Source organism: Cricetulus griseus, chromosome 5, assembly GCF_003668045.3.
Source record: "Cricetulus griseus strain 17A/GY chromosome 5, alternate assembly CriGri-PICRH-1.0, whole genome shotgun sequence".
Taxonomy (NCBI): domain Eukaryota; kingdom Metazoa; phylum Chordata; class Mammalia; order Rodentia; family Cricetidae; genus Cricetulus; species Cricetulus griseus.
The window spans coordinates 58323309-58343171 of NC_048598.1; the positions used below are offsets into that span (position 1 = coordinate 58323309).

Below are 19863 nucleotides of genomic sequence, written 5' to 3' on the forward strand. Positions count from 1 at the left end.
TATTTGTGGACTTAAGTCAAGTTAGAAAATCTAAGCTCTGGCCAACACTAACAGCCCTGGGGTTTCTGCTGACAATGAAAAACTATAGAAAAGCCACCAACTTTCAAACACAAGTAAGTCCATCCAGACCCTATTCTAGTAAAAAACAGGGACACCCAACTTTTACATTTGAACAATTTGCCAGCAAAGGTTATTAAATTTAAACTTCAGGGGATTTAGAAAGAAATTTAGTTAGTGAAGGGAAAATTTAAATGCCTTTTGGCATCAGAAAAGAGAAACACTAACTACTCCGGGTGTGGGAATCAGGTACACAAATTCAAGCTGTGGTATGGGTTGGTAATATGTAACTTGAGTGTAGTATTCTTCGCTGGCCCTCTGCCCTGACCCCAAAATATGCTCACACAACAATGTTTTCACTTTATTTATTCCTTTAAAACAAGTCACTTCATACATTTAGATATTGAAAAATCACGTCATAAATAAAATTAATGCATCTTAGTAACAAAGGCAAAATCATGAATTGTGTAAAATGAAGTTAGACATCTTCCAGGTAGCAGCAGTGCATGAACTTTGAAAACTTGCTGGGAAACAGCCAAGGGAACATTCAGAAAGCAATACTGTCCATCTTCACTAAGAACACATTTTCTTATGCTAAGAAAACAACTCTTTTATCTGTTTGGCTCCATTTAATACCTTTGCAATTATGTTCTAGAGCTCTGCATTTCAGGATTCATGGCTGTTTTTTATTTAAGGAGCTCTGCTCTACTGTGTTAATACAGCCTTTATAGACTATTTCTCAGTCCTTATCCTTTTGACAAGCTATATGTACTTATTAGGCATTCTTAAAGGAAAAATTAATTTGTTATAAACATATTTTCTGTGACACCTGGAGTCCTGAATGGCACAAAATATGAACTGGAAACCCTTGTCCTTTAAGTAACTTAGGGGGAATTATACTTAACTAAACATTCTGAACCAGTTCTGGTGCCAAGACATATCACCTCAGTAGAAATTCTCAACCTCTTTACCTGTAACTTAACCAAAGCATACCTTCACTATACTTAAATTCCTACATACAGGTTAATGTACTTAAAATCAGAAGTAAAAAAGCATGCCAGGCAAAATGCTTACATTCATGCCTTTTTAGTAGTACTTTTTCCTACTAAATTAAGATGTAAACACTCCATAATTCAGTATCAACATAAATACTTTGTTTTCCAAGTGAAATATTCAAAGCACTGTAAACAAATACTAATTTTTGAAGAAAAAAGACCTACCACAATCAAGGAAGTCTTACATTCATTGAGTTGGATGTGCTGACATATTACATTGGTTATTAAGAAAACACCCTGGGGCTGGGGATGTTGATCAGTGAGCACTTACCTAGCAAGCACAAAGCCCTGGTTTGATGTCTATCACCATGAGAAACAAGCTAGTTTATTCAAATCAAGTATTCCTTTAGGTTCACAAATACTGCTTGCATATCTTACTCAAAAACCAATTTCCCTAAAATAAGCTTACTTACAAATGAATGAAAGGGTTGATGAATCTACTCTTTCTTTTAAAAACTCTGTGCTGTAAACAAAATCTGAATACTGTAAAACAAGTGATAAGAATCACATTACAAAAATAACATTTCTTATGTTAGGGCACAGACCAAGCTCCTAATAGTGACTGAAATTAGACTTTATCAGAAGATACAGAAAACACTGATGCTGAAGGTTGTATCTTTCCTGTCCTCAAGATCTGTAGAGGGCTATGTAAACTTTTATTTTCCAATTTTTAAAGTGCTACAAAAATAATGTTTCAACACAGGAAAACATGTAATTCTTAGTATATGTAAATTTAAGAAGGCCACCTGATTTTTAATATATAACATGCTTGTGTGTATATGGATCATTGTTGCTTAATTTCATACACATCCTTCTGTACATTTTCCAAATGGACAGAAAATTCAACTAGGACAGTTTGAAGGGAGGAAGCTAGATAGACAAGCAAGTTAGGCAAAAGCAGTTAGAGGGAAATATAGGTAGGGAAGTAATGTTACTTTTGGATTCTGATTTTCTGGGACTTGGGACTTCATAGAATATTCAAATGGCATTAGTTCCTAACAAAAGGGTTAGGCTGACCAGTAACCATTTGATTGTGTTCATTTCTCATTCACAAAGAACAATTAAGAAATCAACCATGAATCACTAGCTTTTAAAAGATGTGGTTACATCCCGGATATCTTCATATGGCTGTCCTATCACAAAATTCCCAGGGACATTAATTTGGACTAATACCATAACTAGGGAGGGTATCTTCATAAAAACAGGCTGAATCTTTAATCCAAAGAAGACTGAGGGAAGACTGGGGTAGTGGGGTAAAAGTATAATTTTTATTCTACATCTAATATTCTAACACACTAATGTAAACGGTCTCATTTCAATTAAAAAAGAAATTCTTGTAGGACAGGCAAAAACTGAACAAAAGAAAGTGTATCATTAGGAAAAAATTTCTTTTAGTTACGATGCAACTAAATTTACAGATTTTTCAAAATTCTCATGAGTTTACTCATTAATAAATAATTTCAAGAGCTTAATAAGCACAGGCAAAAAATATAAAACAACAACAATAATAACAACAAAACCCTTTAAATTTTATGAGGCTTACCAGTTTGTATTTAGAAGGAACATAAATAATTAAATAATTTGCATATAATGCTTCACCTTGAATGTTCTAAACTAGAACACTACTCTAAAGCCAGTTTTCAAGTCAGCAAATAATTAAAAAGCCTTTTTTTAAAGCCATTTGACTATCAGTGTCTACCTGGCAACTGGACAAACCAGGTGTAAGATAAATAGGATAAAAAAAACTCCCTAAATAAATACTAAACAAACACTTGGAATGAAGGCTTTGAATTTTAAGACATCAGCACTCATTCTATTTCTTTACATTTACTAAACTAATCCTCTGTAGATAATGCAGACTCAAATTTAAAGTGACAGGAATTTATCTTCAAAAAATAGAACATGCCCTACACATTATAAGTTAATAAATAATTGTTACATGAACAAACTTCTGGATCCAAAATTTTAGAAACATTGAATTTGGATGCTCAAGTGGTATAGGAAGGCAGACTTTATAAATATGATGCACACAACTCGATTAATGGATGTCACCCAGTATTATATTTTTAATGTACAGTTTTAAATTAAATTATTTTATAGAGGAAATAAAAGAGATAAAAAAAATCATCTGGACCAAAGAGACTTTTGTGAGTCATTTACACATGTCACAAATGCCAAATGTTCAGTGTTCTAACTTCACTGGTGCTATATTTAAGGCTCAGTTAAAGAAATAAAACAAAACAAACAAACAAAAAAGGAACACAAAAATTAAGTATTTTCAATTTATATGACTATAATAATTGCTATTGCCTGACTGGCTATGTGCATAAAGGTTTTCAAGAAAGTCATCCGGTCAGGTGTGGCGGCCCCTCCTTTGTAATCTCAACACTCAGGAGGCTGAGGCAGAAGGACCACTTCAAGTTTGAAGAGCCTGGTCTATATAGTAAATTCCAGGCCAGCCAGAAACACATAGGGAGACCTTGTCTCAAATCAAGAAAGAATGTCACCTGATGAGTGAAGCATACTTTGTGAATCCTTCAATTGTTCTTTAAAGGAACTTTCTAAATTGTTCACTTTAATATTCCTTGATTTTACATCGTTACCACTACCAAGTAAAAGGCCAAGGGTTGACCTTAATTTGATAACATTTACTAAGATACACGGGAAAAGATGTAAGTGCTTTAAAGTGCACCGATGGTTGCCTGAGCTAAACAGTAAATCTGAGATTGAGATGACAAAACTTCACAACAGTATGCCTCTTTACATTGTATGACAGAGTACACAAACTGCAACTTAAAGATCCCTGATCTTTAGAAGAATTAAGAGGTAGAAAACTTTACCTGGAAGATTGTATAGTGAAGTTAAGTTTTGAGTGGGTGTGTCTTGAGGATTAATCCATCAAGCAAATGGCTACATATCTGATACTAGGTAGCAGGATTCTGAGAGAGCTGTATAAGGCAAGGATTTTAAAACTTTATATTTTAGAAGTGAAACAAACCCAATCAATTATTTAAAAACTGAAAGTCAAAGATCACAGGTAAACAAAGTACTAACTTGCAGATCAAAGTGGAGCTATGAACACTGTTATCTATGAAAAACACATTTACGAAATCAATTGACACCTTTGAGGAAGACTTGTTTGGAAGAAGTGCTTTCAGCAGGACAACTGAGGGAATGAAATCCCTCAAGACAGATTTAATGTAAAACAGCAAAAGAAAAACATCAAAACAAAACAAAACCACTCAAATTTGAAGATACTTTGAATTTTAAACTAAATTAGCAATTAAGAAGGCATACCCTGCTTCATTAAAAAAAATCTAATGTGACAAATACCAACACATGAATTGCATTAAAACATGAGGCCAACAGTCTTTTAAAGCTTCAGTAAGCTGCTTCAGGCACCTTTCCCCCTTATACATTCTACTTTATACACTAGAAAATCTCCAACAGGACCCCATTCCTGTTTTGGATAACATTCTCAAGGAATACACACATCCCTGTAAAATTGCTTTTTATGCATTTAGAAGTTGTTAGATACACTTATAAAGTCTACCAAATTGCAATATAAAAAGTTTTGACAATTCTGAGTATCTTCATCTGATGAATCAATTCAGAATTTAGAAACTACTAACTCATTCAAAGTTATTAAAAGGAATCAACTACTGGAGACACCGAAGTATATGTCCAGTGAACCTCTGCAAGGCTTTCCTCATTACCTAAAATATGATGTTTTCTTCTGTAAGTTAAAGAGCCGATGGGTGCTGGTTTATAATAGAATCCAGTCTTCAGGTTAGCATCAGAAGTGACCCAAGCCACCTATTCCGTCACCCTAGTAGAAAGAGGGCATGCCACTAGCGTAGACACACACCTGTAAACTTGCACACTAATTTTAATCTTAACAAGGAATTTCAGGGTCAGTCATACTGGTTTAAGTTAAAAGGATGGTCCAAGCATTGTGTTCTTCTATTCTGTAGGGTTATGAATAGCTTATTGGGAAACCCAGAGCCTTCTGGATCTGTGAGGTAGTAGGCTCCAACTCTTACGAACAGATCACACCTCTCCAAAGTTGGTGTGGCCTGTCTCCTTGGCATGTTCCCTTGCTTCCGCTTGTCCAGTTAACCCCTTCTGACACACCATGCATCTTAGGGTGAAGCGGTTTACATCAGTAAACTGTCTCTTTCTTTTAGCTTCTTCCGCTAACTCCAGTGCTTGTACAAGAACAATATCATCATTTGAGGAGAAAATGGTCAGAGGAGGAGTATCTGGATCAGAGAAGTTCCGCTGAAGAGGATCATAGTGGATACCGTCGTAGATGAGCAGAACCCTTTTGGTATATCCTGCATCTTCCCCAAAACGGTCAATTCTAACTGTCTGGGTATCTACCACACATATTTCACATTGATAGAATTTAGACAAAATTGATATCTCAATTGCTCCTCCCCAAGTATCATCCCTTTTGATCCATTCACAGTACTCTTCATTTGTTTTCCCCAGTATTGCCTCACTATAGAAGTCTGGGTCACTTGCTACAATCTGTGCTATGAGACGTCTCATGTCAGGGGCACAGGCTGGATTCAAGACTCCTCCTTCAACGACATAGTACACACTGGTAAAGAGGCAGGAGTTGTCTGCCGGGACTGCGGTTCTGGTAAGCACAGGCAAAGTTTCCCTGACATAACTAGGAGCACCATATTTTGAAAATGCAGGTGAAGCTTTTGGTCTGGTTTGGTCTTCTTCAACAATCAGCATGTCACCTGTTAAAAATAAAAGAAATCCAGAACTGCAGAGAAATTATAGACTGGGTGTTTATTAGCCAACTCCGTAGGTAAATTATGAGCCACATGAGTTAAAACAGGGTTACCAAGGAGAACTCGACTTTGTAAACAAGAGACCAGAAACACTTGTTTGTTTTTTAGTTCACGGTGTCTTCAGAAAGGAAAAGAGGAAAAAAAAAAAAATGCTTCAAGTTGCATCTCAACCTGGGAGACAAAAACCCTTATGTGAAAAGATAAGTTGAAAAACAAGCTGGGCAGTGGTGGCTCAGGCCTTTTAATTACCAGCGCTTGGGAGGTAAAGGCAGGTGGATCTCTTTTGGGTTCGTGGCTGAGTTCCAGGACAGGCTCCAAAGCTAACAGAGAAACCCTGTCTCAAAAAACAAAAACAAAAACACCCAAACAACAACAACAAAAACCCCTCCTGTGTTCTGCATTTTAAACCACGAATCTTTCAGATGTTAACCACAGACTAGGTAGGTCACCGTGGTATTTTCCTGGCACTTTGCACGACTATACATACCATTTGATGTGCAGAGGGGCCTTGCCACAGAATGGAAAGCCTTTTTTTTTTTTTTTTTTTTTTTTAATGATCAACACTGATATTCAAGTTTTAATACCGGGAACAAAACTGTACAGTAAATACAGTACAAGTAAGCGTACACGAAACAAAACTATAAAAACAAATTAACCGGAGAGAGAGAGAAAAAAAAAACCCAAAACACACCAATTGGTTAAAATCGGTTATCACAACTGCTGGCCTGCTGGTGATGGGGACAGAGAGAAATAGGGGTCCTGCTGTCCTTTGGGAAAGCAGAGGAGACAAAACGAATGGGGCGGTCTCGCGGAAGCCGGCTCAGGGAAGCGCGAAGTTCAAGGCTCCGGGCTCTCCTCCCTCCCAGGCAGCGAAGAGACTTGACACTTGCCCTGCCTTCCCGGACGGACGGACGGACGGACGGACGGAGCTGGGCTCCGCCAGGCCCCCGGCTGGCCCACCGGCACCTTGTGACCCTTCCCCGGTCCCGGCCGGTGCCCGTACCTGACTGGATGGGCAGGTCCCCGAGAGTGACGTCCCGGTCGCGGAGGTCCAGGCACTCGGGCGGGTAGCCGACGAGGATTCGCTGACTGCCCGGGGCGATCCCGGTGATCGCGGCGATTTGGCCCTGAAGTTCCCGTAAGCGGGTCCGGCTGGACAGTCCCTGCAAAACGTGAGTGCCACCCTTGGCCTTGCAGCGGAGCCGCCACATGGTGTCGGCCGGCCGGCCACCTGCGGGGCCAGCTTTGGTCCCTGCCGCAGCCTGGGAGGAGACGACGCCGCCGCCGCCGCCGCCTCCGCCGCCGCCGCCGCGGAGCAACCAGCAGGGGGGACTCCAAAATGGCCGCCTTTGGCGCCGCCAAACATCGCGAGAAGTAGCCGCTGTGGCGCTTCTCGCGTCACCTCGCTTAGGGACCGGCGTCGGTCCTCGGCGGAGCGCGGACGGTTAAAGTGCTAAGGGCGGCCGGCTGTCCCCGGGCGCTGCGGTGGGGCGCCCTGGGCGTCCGCGGCATTTATGCTGCGGGGAGGAGGGCGGGGAGGGAGTTCCCGAGTCTAGCAGAGCGGGGTGTCACCTTGCAGGGAGGTCGGGGATGATGAAAGCCGCCCTGGAGACACCAGGAAAAGCAGACTCATGGCTGACAAGGAAAACAAAGGTCACAGGACCTGCCGGACACTCAGGGGCGGCTGACGAGGCCCGAACTGATTCACCGGGGCTCACGGGACGGCACGACCGCACTCCTGGGTGAGACGAACCTGAAAGCGTCCATCTGCCACCTCAGAAAGACTGTGTGAGGTCAGCAGCCGTGCCCGGGGGCGGCGATGGCCTCACCCGGGGGCGGCGGCGGCGGTGGCGGCGGCATCAAGGAGGACGCACGCCTGTCACCGCACCCCCGGGGCCGCCCCGGGCGTCCAAAGCGGAAGACGCTTCGTTCCCGCACGGGGAGGGGGGACCACACGTCCTCATGCGGCTCAGAGACAGGGGACGGGGAGGAAGGTCATGCCGGACACACGGGCGGGTTTCCAGCCGTGTGTGCCGAGAGCCCGGCACGGCCTTGCCCATTAAAAAAGAAGAAAAAAAAAAAGTGCAGTAAACGCCAAATAATGACAGGGTTTGTAGCACGCGCGAGTAACGCACTAGGGCCGTGAAACGCATACTTGGACTGGCTGGAAGACGACCCCATTCCCAGGTAAAGAGGACACGAGTAAAGCCGCCCTGGTTCCTTCACGTTTCATACTTAACGTTGAAGCAGCAAGTTGCCTCCTCCCTCCCTCCCTCCCTCCCTCCCTCCCCGCCCGCTCGCCCACCGGGGACCGTCAAGTGCCAACGGCGTGCTGAGCTGACGGGGTAACCTCGGAAAGAAGTACTTCTGGAACGTGTAAAAAACAAAAAACAAAACAAAACAAAACGCCCGGACACAGCCTCTCCCTAAGCCTCTCCAACTGCAGTAGGCGGATCTCTGGGAGTTCGAGGCCAGCCTGGTCTCCAGAGCGAGTGCCAGGACAGGCTCCAAAGCTACACAGAGAAACCCTGTCTCGAAAAACAAACAAAAAGACAAAAAAAAAAAAAAAAAGAACCCACTGCAGCAGCAAATGTTATCCCTCTCCACCCCCCACACCAGGAGCAGGTGCAGTTTTCCTCCCTGGCTCTTCCAGATGACCACGGGTGACACAGTCTGGGTCGCGGCAGTGGGAGGACACGAGGGGGCGTGGCTTGGAGCCACCTGGGGCCAGGGAAGCTCGGGTTTGGAGCCTGGTTGGCTTAGGTTAGCAGTCAGCTCTCGCACCCTGGTAGCCAGCCGGGCATCTCTCAATTAAAAGCACATGTCTACCTCCCCGAGACTTGGGGAGTAACCTGAGCCTAGCTGGGGTTCAGGCGTGAAGGCGTTAATCTTCGCTCTTTCCCCAGTCAACTCCCACGCAGGATGTCAGTCAAATAGGTCTCGCGAGAGTAAGGGAAAAAAAAAAAAAAAAAAAAAAAAGGTAAGGCTTTTTAATTAACCCCGCCTTCAGCTCGATTTGTTCCTAAGCAACGACGCCACCAAGCTCCACTTGAGTCGTCGGGTCTGGGAGCCCGCAGCCCTAGGCGATCACAGATCCTCCCCGAGGCAGCCCAGCCTCCCCAGGAGCCCGCCTCCGGCCCTGCAGGTGCTCCATTGGTCCAGCCTGCCTCCAGGTGAGGGCTGATGCGCTGGTGGGCGGAGCCAGCGGGCCACGTGATCGGGGAGGGAGGGGGGGTCCGGGGCTTCAGTCTGTCGGCAAGGTCTGGTTCTCGGCGCTCCGGTGGCGGTGGCGACACCAGATCCACAGCCCCGAGGACGAATAGGGCAGGTCGAATAGGGTGAGCGATGGTTGAGCAGGATGCGAGGACGCGAGGATGGGGTGCTGCGCGGGCGCGGCTAAGGTGCTTAGCCCTTCGGGAAGTGTAGCTCCCCTGGCGCTCCTGGGGAGCTGAGCCGCAGCTGTTAGGACTGAAGGATTTGTGCTGTCAGGCGAGGAGCCGTGCAAGGGTTTTTTGTTTGCTTTTTTAATACGACCTTTTGTCTTGAGCTCCTTGGTATCTATCTGGGTTTGAGAAGTGAGACTCGGTCCCTCCTACCCTGTAGTTGGTATTAGGACCCAAGGCTTACTTTGTATGTAAATCATTTTCTTCCGCTGAGCCCCAGAGGGTGGAAAGGAGAGGGCAGGGAGGACGACTTGAGAATGGAGAACAGAGGAGGAGAGTGTAACACGCTAGGGATATCGCAGTCCCGTTACAATTCTTCCTTCAGAGAACATGTTTCTGCCCCTGGCCTCTCCAGCGTTCCCCTTCTCATTCTTCTTTTTTCCCGCTTCAAGACTGAGTCTTACCTTTGGATTGAGATTGCTTTCTTGACAATGCACTTCGCTTTTCCCCACCTCCACCTCACCTCTGATTGCCACCTCCGTTCTCTCCGTATTCTTAAAACTAGAATGTGAGGTCTAGAGAATTGGACAAACACTTTAGTCGGTTATCTTTGATTTGTCAGTTCTATAAAACAAACTGAAGTAATCATGATGGGAAAATCTGCTTTATTGAAAGATTACTGGAAGGCTTCCTGGATTTGAGATACATGAATGTGAACAAGGTCAACAAATAAATTCTAAGTTGGAGTGCAGCTCTATAGGTGAGGAGTCGGGTTTGTGAATTATCCAAGAACAAGTGCGCTTGAATTGGAGGAAGAGGCAGGATCTGAATCTTGGTAGGGACTCCTTGCTTGTATCACAATAATCTCTATTGTTTTTAGGGACACCTTCCTTCCCTTCCTTGTATTTCCCCTATCTCTTTTCCCAGGTGCCTCCTGAAGAACTACCATGTCTGGGAATTCATCTTCCACAGAACACAGAAGCAGCAGCAGCAGCAACTGTAAACCTCATACCTCAAACCTGCGGAAGGCAGGGAAGAAATGCTGTGAGTTCTGGTAAAGAGTGAAGGCTGCTCTCTCTTAGGAGTTTTTTTTTTTTTTTTTTTTTTTTTTTTTTTTTTTTGGTTTGGTCCTGGAAATGTATTTGTATCCTAGACTCTTGCTCTGTGGGAGTAAATAGTAATTCTTTGGCATGGCAATTTATGTTTTCCTTATTTTGTGACAGAGTCTTGCTACAGAACCCTGGCTTGTTGGGCACTTACTGTGTAACCCAGGCTGCCCGGTGGCTCATGCAATTCTCCTATTTTTTAGATGTGCGCCACTGTGTTGGACATGACATGGGATTAAAGTCTACAAAGTGGGCAATGTCTTATTCCAAACAAGTAGGGTTAGTAAAATGTGTCTTTGGAGCTTGACTGCTATGTGGCCCAGAGTTTCTTGTTGCTTTCATTGGATTTGGGAACACTTGCCTGATGTTGGATGCTAGTTATTACATACATAGGATGACAGAGTGTCAAGGTACAGGATTAACCTGGGGCTGTCACTATCTCAGTTTCCCTTTATCTCTTAAACTGTGTTCTAGAACACAGTCTAAATTGCAGGCAGAAGCCAGGCGTGATGGCACACACCTGTAATCCAAACCCTGATTTGATGAAGGCAGGATCAGGAGTTCAAGGTTGTGCTTAGTTCAGAGTACACCTGGGGTACTCAAGACATTGTCTCAAAACAAATAAACAAGCAGAAGTTGCAGGTAGAAGCCAGTACTCATCCTGCACCTCCAGGCCTGAGGGGAATGAGTCCTGACATGTGACTCTCAGTGTCTTGGGTGCCTTACATTCTTACAGGGTTAGCCTTGCATTTTGCAGATTCTTTCACCATAAGCCCAGAGATGGCAGAAATGGTGGCAGGGGAATGAAACATCTTTTCTTGTTCCTGACTTTACATTCCTCAGCAAGGCTCTAGAGTTCCTCAAAAGTCTGGGACATTGGTCCGCAGATGTTTCTGGAAACCACAGAAGTGTTTTAGCATGCTTGGTCTTCCTTGTGGAATGTCGCCTTTTTGGGAACTCTTCCAGTCGGTTCTCCATTTAGTAAGAAGTGCTTATGCATATGGGTAGGGGGAAGGAGGTGGGTGGTCAGCAGGAGACCAGGTCCTGGCTGTGTTCAGAGTTGACCCCAAAAGCTCCAGCATGGTGTCAGGCTCTCGTAGTTTCTTGCTCTTTTACCTGGCATCATGAGACATGTCCTGACAGGTGCAGTTATAGTACTGAGCCTGGAACACCTCTGTGGCTAGGGTCTCTTTTCCTTGCCAGGGCAGTACTGAGGGCAAACTGTTGCATGAGTAAACTAGGCAGCAAGATGCTTAATTGTAGCCCCTTCAGTCAGACTCCCTGGGTTTGAATGATGGTTTTCCTGTTTCCTAGCTATGTACCCGTGGGCAATTTGCTTAACCCCTCTCTCCCTCAGTTTACCCTTAAAAAAAAAAAAAGAATCAAGACTTCCCTCTCTCTGTCCCCTCTGACTCCCTTTTCTTCTTCCCCCTTTTCTTTCCTTTGACAGTGTCCCAGTATGTAGCCTAGATCAGTGTTAAACGTGCTTTCCTTGCCTTAGATCCAGAGTGCTAGGATTACAAGTGAACACTGCCACTCTTACATAGTTTACTCTGTTATAAAGTGAAATACTAAAGTGGTTCTCCTGGGAGTGATGTGAGAATTAGATCGGTGCATACAGTCAGATGACTATTGAAGCAGATGCTGTGTATACTGTCTCACGAGTGACTCTACTTTTTGTATTTACTCTTGAAACAGTACATAGAAATAGGATTGTACTTAAATCCTACCAGCACCTCATAATTTAAGAACATGGTAAAGAATTGTTTTTTTTCAGTGAAGAATGTTTTCTGTTTAACAGTATTGTAACTCACGTGTTCTGACCCAGCATGGCCCTCTTAAAGGGAATGTGCTCCTGTTACTAGGGTATGTAATTCAAAAAACAGTCAGGAGGGATGGAGTGGACATCAGAACCAGCTAGTTCACATTGTCATCCCTTCTAGCTCTGCTTTGCTCTCCAAGTAGCTGCACCTGCCTGCCTTCCTGACCCTTTCATAGTTCTGCCTGAGGGCTTTTGATTAAGAACCATAATCCTAGGTCCTGTTGGTGTTCTCTAGACTCATCCCTGCTCCGGCTCTAGCTTTTCTTTGCTAATCTCTCACTCTTTGAAACTGCTTTTTTTATACAACCGAAGGACTCTGAGTTGTCATTTATGTACCCAACTTTTCTAACTTTATGGTTGTACTGTGAGATTATGAGATCCTTAGGAGAATATTGGTCTATTTTGCTCTGCTGTACACAAAGATTTGACAGTTTGATTGTTTAGATGTCTTGTTCTGATCCATCCTACTAACGAGTAGATTCATAGGCACCTATTCTGTTCTGTTACTGTGTCCTTTTTTTTAAAAAAAAACTCTCTAAATGGTAGGTATCACACACAAGCTGATAGACCCAGACTCACCCATTCTTCATTGTGTGGGGAAGGTTACCTTGTTATAAACTCCCCACTGTCTAGTGTTGCTTTATTTATAGCTCAACTGCTATCTCCTTGTTGCTCATTACACCTGCTTGCTAACTTTGAGTCTGGAAAGTGACTGGGCTTTGTTTCAAGGCCAAAACCTCTGAGGAACCTTACTAGGACTTGAGATGTTACTGAGATGGGGTAGTAGGCAGGCTGGCTGGGTCCTTTTAAGATACCCAGGTGAGTGGTTTCAGGGGTCTCTGAGAGCAGTAAATGAGGGTCCTATGAGCTTTCTTTATTAAGTCTTTTTTTCTCTTTCTCAACTTTTGGTTTCTTTTCTTTATTTTTAAGATATTTTGAGTAGATCTGGAGAAGACCAGTATATTTTCCCCTAAATACAAAAGCAGTGCATGTGTAGGAAAACTCAAATAACTCAAAAAGGAAGCATGGAAAGTAAAATCTCTTCCAATCTCTCCTATCTTTGTTAAATTCACTTCTTTTAGGTGTTTCATTCTGGTGTATCCCATTACCAAACATAGGTAGCCTCATGATATATCTATTCTGTTCTGTTTCCTACACTTTGAACTCTTATTTTTTTTTTCCTGTTGGCAAATCCATATTGACCTCTTTCTACATTGTATTAATCTCATCCAGTAATTGTTTGAAATTCTTCACTATCATGAAGAACACTTCAGTGAACACCTTTATATTTCTGTACACTCAAGTCAACAGCATTTCTTAGAGAAGTATAAGGAACATGATAGTCCCAGTGGAAGTCCTCAGCCATGTGGTAATATGTTCTTTGAAGTTTCGGGGCCTCAAGAGATGTGTTTGCTGGAGGTTGGTTATTACCGACTAAGGCTGCACTGCTTGACAAAAACCTCAGTTTTTTTAGTGTTTAAGTATTGTTCTTAAACTTGATTATTTCATGCTTATCAGTCAAACAATAGTAGATAATCAGGTTTTGTAACTTTCAATGAATAAAATTAAGATAACAGTAATGATAATGCTTTATGGGTTGCATATTCAAAATACTGAGTCTGTTTATATAATAGAAAAAAAATCCTTGGCGGTGAGGAGCAGGAACCATTACTCTCCTAGACATCCTTCCAGATAAGCTTGGAGAACACAGTTATGTTTTCCCTGCTAATGTGATGGCCAAGAACCAGCAGATAAGCCTGAATAGGCAGTCATGAGATCAGGAATGTGGACAGGAAGCCTGACCTTGACTTTCTTCTGTTGTCCTGTGGGCCAAGCTCTTAAAGTCTGTGGGATTTAGTTTTTCCATTTATGTGAAAGAAACTGTCAAGCTCTCATTTTGACTAAGCATGCTTATAAAGAGAAAATGAATTGAAGCTGGATAAAGCAAGTTTAACTCTGCATAAGAAGACAAAAGAATTTCAGGGTTGGGGCAGTTTTCCATTGTCAAGACATGGTATTACGTATTTCTAGGTCAATTGGTGTGAAGTACCTTCTACTCAAACTCAGGTGGTGCTTTCTCCTTTTAACAGATAGGACACCAGCTTCCCAGTATTATTATTATTTTTTCTTTTTTTGCTTTATTTTATTTTCACAGATAAAAACCTGGTTATAGCAGGTGTGTGTGCGCACAGTCGAGCGTGTGTGTATGTGTATGTGTGTGTGTGCACATGTGCCTGGATGTGCTCTAGGCCGAGGCTAGAGGAGTGGTGCTGAAGAGTAGGGCTATGGAGTGCCTGTGACCCAGCCCTGTTTTCTTTTGTTGTTAGTTTTCTCTGTCCAACATGGGGAACACAGAGCAGCCTCCTCTCCGTGGTTTCTCTCAGAGCAGAGCAGCTCCTAAGCATGCTTTATTCTAAACTTCAGGGAGGGAAACAGCACCTTTGGGGGAAGTGCCTAATGGCCTGAAGATGTGGACAGAGAGGCCTGTAAGTGTAGCTAATGAGCCAAATTGTCAATTGTCCAGAGGAGTATGCATTAGGCTGGAGAACATGAAGGGGGGGGGGGTGTGTTAACTGCACGAACCTGATGCCAGGAGAGAGAGGCCTGTTGCCTGCTGGGGTCAGTGCTCAGGGACTAATGCCCCAGAGACTTTAAGGTATTGTTTTCTTACCCCTTAGCGCCTTGTGTGGATAGAGATGAAAAGTGCCTATGCTGCTCCATTACCTATTTTGGTGGAGCTCCTGTCCAGAGTCTGCAGTTTCCCCCATGCAACAGGGGTTGAACTCTTAGTAGGTGGTCTCTTAGTTCTTTTTGAAGGAAAGAATTCATAGAGACATTTAATAGATGTTTAAACCGAAGTTTATTTGGCAAAGCTAAACAAATAAAGACTCTGAGGAGATTGAAGTAGGAGTCTTCAAGGCCGGGAGGCATCCAGCAGGTTCTGAACTGTTGGTTTTGAACAAGTTTTTTTTAAGTATCTATTAGGTGGGTGCCTTTCTCCTCCAAAATCATGGTGGGCCACACCTCCCTTTTAAGATATTCTTCCCATGATCCCTGCAAACGGGGAAGTGTGTCACAACTGCAATGCACATGACATAATGACATCAGGTCTTGAGGGTGCAGATCCTTAGTGCACAAATGTGGGGAAATGCCCTGGTGCCTTTGTTTTTGGCACAGTGAGAACAACCTCACTGCAGGTTCAAAGATGTTTAGCCTCAAAGTGGCATTGTCACCACCAGGTGACACATGTTGCAGGGCTCCTTTGGAAAAGGGTGCTGAAAGCAGAAGTTCAAGGTGTTTTGTTTTTTCCTTTTCTTGTCTTTCCCTGATAACCTTAGCTTGGGTCTTGGCTTCAAGAAAGGGGTTGATCATACACAAATGTGGGTCTTTTCTCCATCTTTGCTCTGTGTCAGTGTACTCAGGGAGGAACCAGTTCTGAGAGCAAACTGAAAAAGGCCTTTTGTTAGGGAGAAAACTTTCTGGGTAGCACAGGTCTGGATTCCAATGCCAGGTCTACACTTGACTAATTTTGTGCTGTACAAGTCATTAACCTTCTAAGCCCACCAACCCAGGGAAACCTATATTTGTAAACAAACACTCCTGAGAGAAGTTAGTTACTCAGAAAGGTCAGCACCGCCAACTGCTACAGTTCTGCTTTCCAGTCATCTTGCCTTTATATGAGCTGTTGAGGCAGACAGGCCTCCCTGTGCTTAATCTGGAACCTTTATGGAGTCTAGTCAACCCTTTATCCTGCAGGCTTTGGCTACCAGATATCACTGGTTTAGAAATTAAAGTGGAGGAGGAGTTCATGGCCTCAGTGTTGTGGCCAAAACAGCTTGAGACAGGGCTCTTTTTGCAGAGACCTTCAAAGTCTTGCCTTGGGCTCTGGAGGGATGCCTGGGATCCTTAAGGGATACACTCTGTGGGACCTATTTTAAAGCCAGTCTAGTTTGGGGAGAATAGACTCATAGCTACAATGTTGTTAGGCATTCTTTCTCTTCCCAATCTTTACTAGTATTTCTTTCCCTCTTGGGAACCTCTCTGAAGACTTGGGAAATAAATGACTGGGTGTGTGTACTTTACAGAAGTCTACATGACCCTTTCACTCTGTTTCAAGAGGATATGCCAAATATAGCCTCATTTTGCCTCCTCACTCTTCCTGGACCTTTGCCCTGTAGGTTTATGAAGATTAGATGATGACTATGAAGTTCCTCATCTGGTACATAAACCTCAGGAGATGTGTAGTCATTAAGCTCTACCTGTTTCATTTTCTTTTAGCATGGGCTTCCTACATGACCAACTCCCCAACTCTCATTGTTATGATTGGTTTGCCAGCCCGGGGTAAAACTTATGTGTCCAAGAAACTAACACGCTACCTCAACTGGATTGGGGTACCCACCAAAGGTAGGTGCAGGCCATTCAATGGGAAGGGAGTTGGTTAGTTCTGGGTCCCCACAGGCCTCTGAGAGACTTAGTCTACCTAGCATTGAGGTCCTATAATACTTCCTAATTTACTGGATATGTTTCCTGTCCCCAGCCATGTCTCCTCCAGGCCTAGGCAGATCATCCTAGTTTTGATAGAATGCCTTTGATAGAAATATTCAGAATTAAATGAGAATATGGTATCTCAAAACCCTTGTCACATGTGTCATGTTTTGAACCTTAATGGTACCCTGGCAAGACAGTAGCTGAGGAGGTAGAAGTGGGCTTTAGACCTGCCCACGCTCTTGTAAGTCAGATCTTTAGCCCAACTTGTCTTAGTTTGGTATTGTTTCCGACATATATGGTGTTTTTTTCCCCCATTCCACTGGCCACTCTGTTAGGCCAAGAAGTCTCCTTTAGTGGGGCCATTGTATTGTTTTTACTGCAGTGTTTAATCTTGGGGTATATCGGCGTGAAGCAGTCAAGTCCTATAAGTCTTATGACTTCTTTCGTCATGACAATGAAGAAGCTATGAAGATTCGCAAGTGAGTCTTTTTTTAAGGCCTGACCTAAGTCAACTGTTTTTGGGTAGTTGTGAGACTGAATGTGTTAGGGTCCCATTTTTCTCTGGAAATATTTTTGGGGGAGGGCACATTTTAATGGATGTGATTAGGTTGACAGATCAGTTTGGGTTGGGTGGGTAGCAGACAGGGCTCTAGAAGATGCTTTTGTGTGATGCCTGAAGAGGTATAAGGTCTATAAATGGGACAGTGAGGAAGGTGTAGGATGGCGTGTAAACTTCTTGGAAAAGTTGAAAGATTTAATCAGGGGAAACATAACCAGAAAGAAATTGAGTGGGAAGTGACTCCTACAACTATGTGTGTCTCTGGCCTTGTTTGATCTTAGCTCTTTTCACTGATTTCCTTTGTTCTCATGGCAGACAGTGTGCTCTGGTAGCACTGGAAGATGTTAAGGCTTATTTTACTGAAGAGAGTGGGCAGATTGCGGTAAGCCTTGTCTGCTTCCCCTTCTTCATCTACACTCTTCCAGCATCCTGGTTACTCAACCCCACCTGGAGTTGGCCTTGGGGTCGTTTCATTTTTGTCTTCCCACTCATGTACTTTGTATGCTTTCTGCCTAGGTGTTTGATGCTACCAATACCACTCGGGAGAGGAGGGACATGATTTTGAACTTTGCAGAGCAGAATGCCTTCAAGGTGGGCTCTGATGCTATGTTGGAAGAAAAGGGATGAGTGGAGGTGGGGAGCTAGGTTGGAGAGATGGGAATGCAGATCCCTAAGACTCCGATGAGCACAAGATTAGGATATCTGATTTTGTCCATGTGGGGCATATGCCTTATCCTTGAGTTTTTTTGTTTAGATCCTTTCTCTGACTTTTATTTAGCCTGTAAGGGCCAGGGGATGCGGTAAGATCTGGTTTTAAAGGAAGAGGCCTTAAAGGCCACTTCATGAAGGAAATCCTGAAGATGGGGTAGCTGGGTGGAGTAGGTGAGTATGTGCTTTCAGTTAACAATCTGACATTTTTGACATGTTTATCATGTCTTTGCTCCATGGCTAGGTATTCTTTGTGGAATCTGTCTGTGATGATCCTGATGTCATTGCTGCCAATATTCTGGTGAGTGTTGCCCCTGTCACCTGTAGTCAGTCAGTCTCAGTCTCTCTGTCTCTGTCTTTCTCAGTGTCTGTGTGTGTGTGTGTGGGGGGGGGACTCTGGGTAGTGAAAGAAGGAAGCAAACAGAGGTCTTCTTTATCTGAGAGCATTTTGTACCTTTATGCTCTTGTCTTGGGACAAGGACCTGGGCCTGTGAGGAATAAAAATGAGTTGTTGAATGGGGAACAACTTAGACTGTGGGAGTCCTGGCTTTGTGCTCTGATATTATCTAATAGTGAAACCTAAATATTATACCAGATTAGAGTTCTTTTTGTCCTGTTCAGTCACCTCATAGGGAGGTTATTTATTCAGTAGTTGTCTAATGTTCTGATCAGCATTGAATATTGCACTTCTATGCCCTGTGGGGCACAGCACCAGACAGTACTCCCTGGACAGGTTGTTTTGTTCTGTGCTAAGTAGGCATCTTTGTATGCTCTCCTAGAGGTGCCTTCACACCATAGGAGCTGGAATTAACCTTATTTGAGGAAGAAGCAGTGATTCCTAAGTCAAGTACTGGGACACATACCCTATTCTGAGAAGCAGTAGGGGAAAATTGGAGCCCATTCTGTGTTCATAGGCAAGTACATAAAGGGCTTAGGGCTCAGGGCTCAGAAGCAGCATTAGCTGCATGACTTCCTCTGTCCTTTGGCCAAAGGCAGGCATATGACTCTCCAGTTGTCTTCCCTTTTTTGGTTGCCAGGGTCACAGGACAGGATGAGAGTGTTAGTGAATGGGGAATGCCAGTGCTCTAGTGAGAAGCTGTTTTTATAGACTTCTTCTGTTTTTAGCAGTGGCTATTTGTAGAGAACTGTTAAGAACAGAATTCTGACCAGGTCCATATGTTCCTATGATTTCAGGAGGTAAAGGTGTCAAGCCCTGACTACCCTGAAAGGAATAGGGAGAATGTGATGGAGGACTTCCTGAAGAGAATTGAGTGCTACAAAGTCACTTACCAGCCCCTTGACCCAGACAACTATGATAAGTAAGGTTCAACCCCATGATCTGAGGATTGAAACAGGAGGAAGAGTGTCTTGCTCCATCTTGGTCTCTATTCTTTCTGGTACTCTAAACCTACGATATTTATGCCATTTCTCAGAACAAGGTTTGTATTGTGATAGTGTCTTAGTTAGGTTACTATTGCTGTGATGAAACACCATGACCGAAAGCAAGCTGGGGAGGGAGGGGTTTATTTGGCTTACACTTCCACATTAGAGTTCATCGTTGAAGGAAGTCAGGACAGCAACTCAAGCAGGGCAGGAACCTGGAGGCTGGAGCTGATTGATACCACGGACATGGAGGGCTGCTGCTTACTGGCTTGCTCCTCATGGCTTGCTCAGCCTGTGTTCTTATAGAACCTAGTACCACCACCCCAGGGATGGCACCAACCACAATGGGCTTGGCCCTTCCCCCTCAATCATTGATTAAGAAAATGCCCTATATCCTGGTGTTACAGAGGCATTTTCTTAATTGAGGTTCCCTCCTCTCAGATGACTTTAGCTTATATTAAGTTGATATAAACTATCCAGCACACACATTATGG

General features: G+C 43.6%; 2 protein-coding genes across 12 annotated transcripts in view; one reads left to right on the forward strand and one right to left on the reverse strand.

Annotated features, from left to right (window-relative positions):
* Positions 1-406: 406 nt before the first annotated feature.
* Positions 407-7392, reverse strand: Yod1 (YOD1 deubiquitinase). The gene is made up of 3 exons (XM_035445786.1): positions 7226-7392; positions 6924-7190; positions 407-5866 (listed from the first exon to the last, which is right to left on the reverse strand). The coding sequence occupies exons 1-3, from the start codon at positions 7284-7286 to the stop codon at positions 5163-5165; spliced, it is 1032 nt and encodes a 343-aa protein (XP_035301677.1). The 5' UTR covers positions 7287-7392; the 3' UTR covers positions 407-5162.
* The window catches only part of Pfkfb2 (6-phosphofructo-2-kinase/fructose-2,6-biphosphatase 2), a 29191-nt gene continuing 16288 nt past the window's right edge, over positions 6961-19863 (forward strand). For 6 of the 11 annotated variants that reach the window (XR_004770345.1, XR_004770346.1, XM_027417723.2 and 3 more), the window contains exons 1-8: positions 8273-9093; positions 10231-10347; positions 16510-16635; positions 17102-17198; positions 17594-17660; positions 17795-17869; positions 18231-18287; positions 19181-19305. Coding sequence is in view for 9 of the 11 variants with exons in the window: in XM_027417723.2 (XP_027273524.1) it covers positions 10251-10347; positions 16510-16635; positions 17102-17198; positions 17594-17660; positions 17795-17869; positions 18231-18287; positions 19181-19305 (644 nt within the window). In the remaining 2 variants the exon portion in view is untranslated. Of the gene's footprint in view, positions 7093-8272; positions 9094-9163; positions 9259-9978; positions 10139-10230; positions 10358-16509; positions 16636-17101; positions 17199-17593; positions 17661-17794; positions 17870-18230; positions 18288-19180; positions 19306-19863 lie in introns of those variants that run through there. The other 5 variants (XM_035445778.1, XM_035445780.1, XM_035445779.1 and 2 more) reach the window with 5 other exon arrangements.

Coding starts and splice junctions, on each gene's coding strand:
- Yod1 (XM_035445786.1), bottom strand. CDS start 7,286: ATGTTTGGCGGCGCCAAAGGCGGCCATTTTGGAGTCCCCCCTGCTGGT. Junction 7,191..7,225: donor TGCTGGTTGCTCCGCGGCGG/CGGCGGCGGAGG, acceptor GCGGCGTCGTCT/CCTCCCAGGCTGCGGCAGGG. Junction 5,867..6,923: donor GGACCTGCCCATCCAGTCAG/GTACGGGCACCG, acceptor TATTTTTAACAG/GTGACATGCTGATTGTTGAA.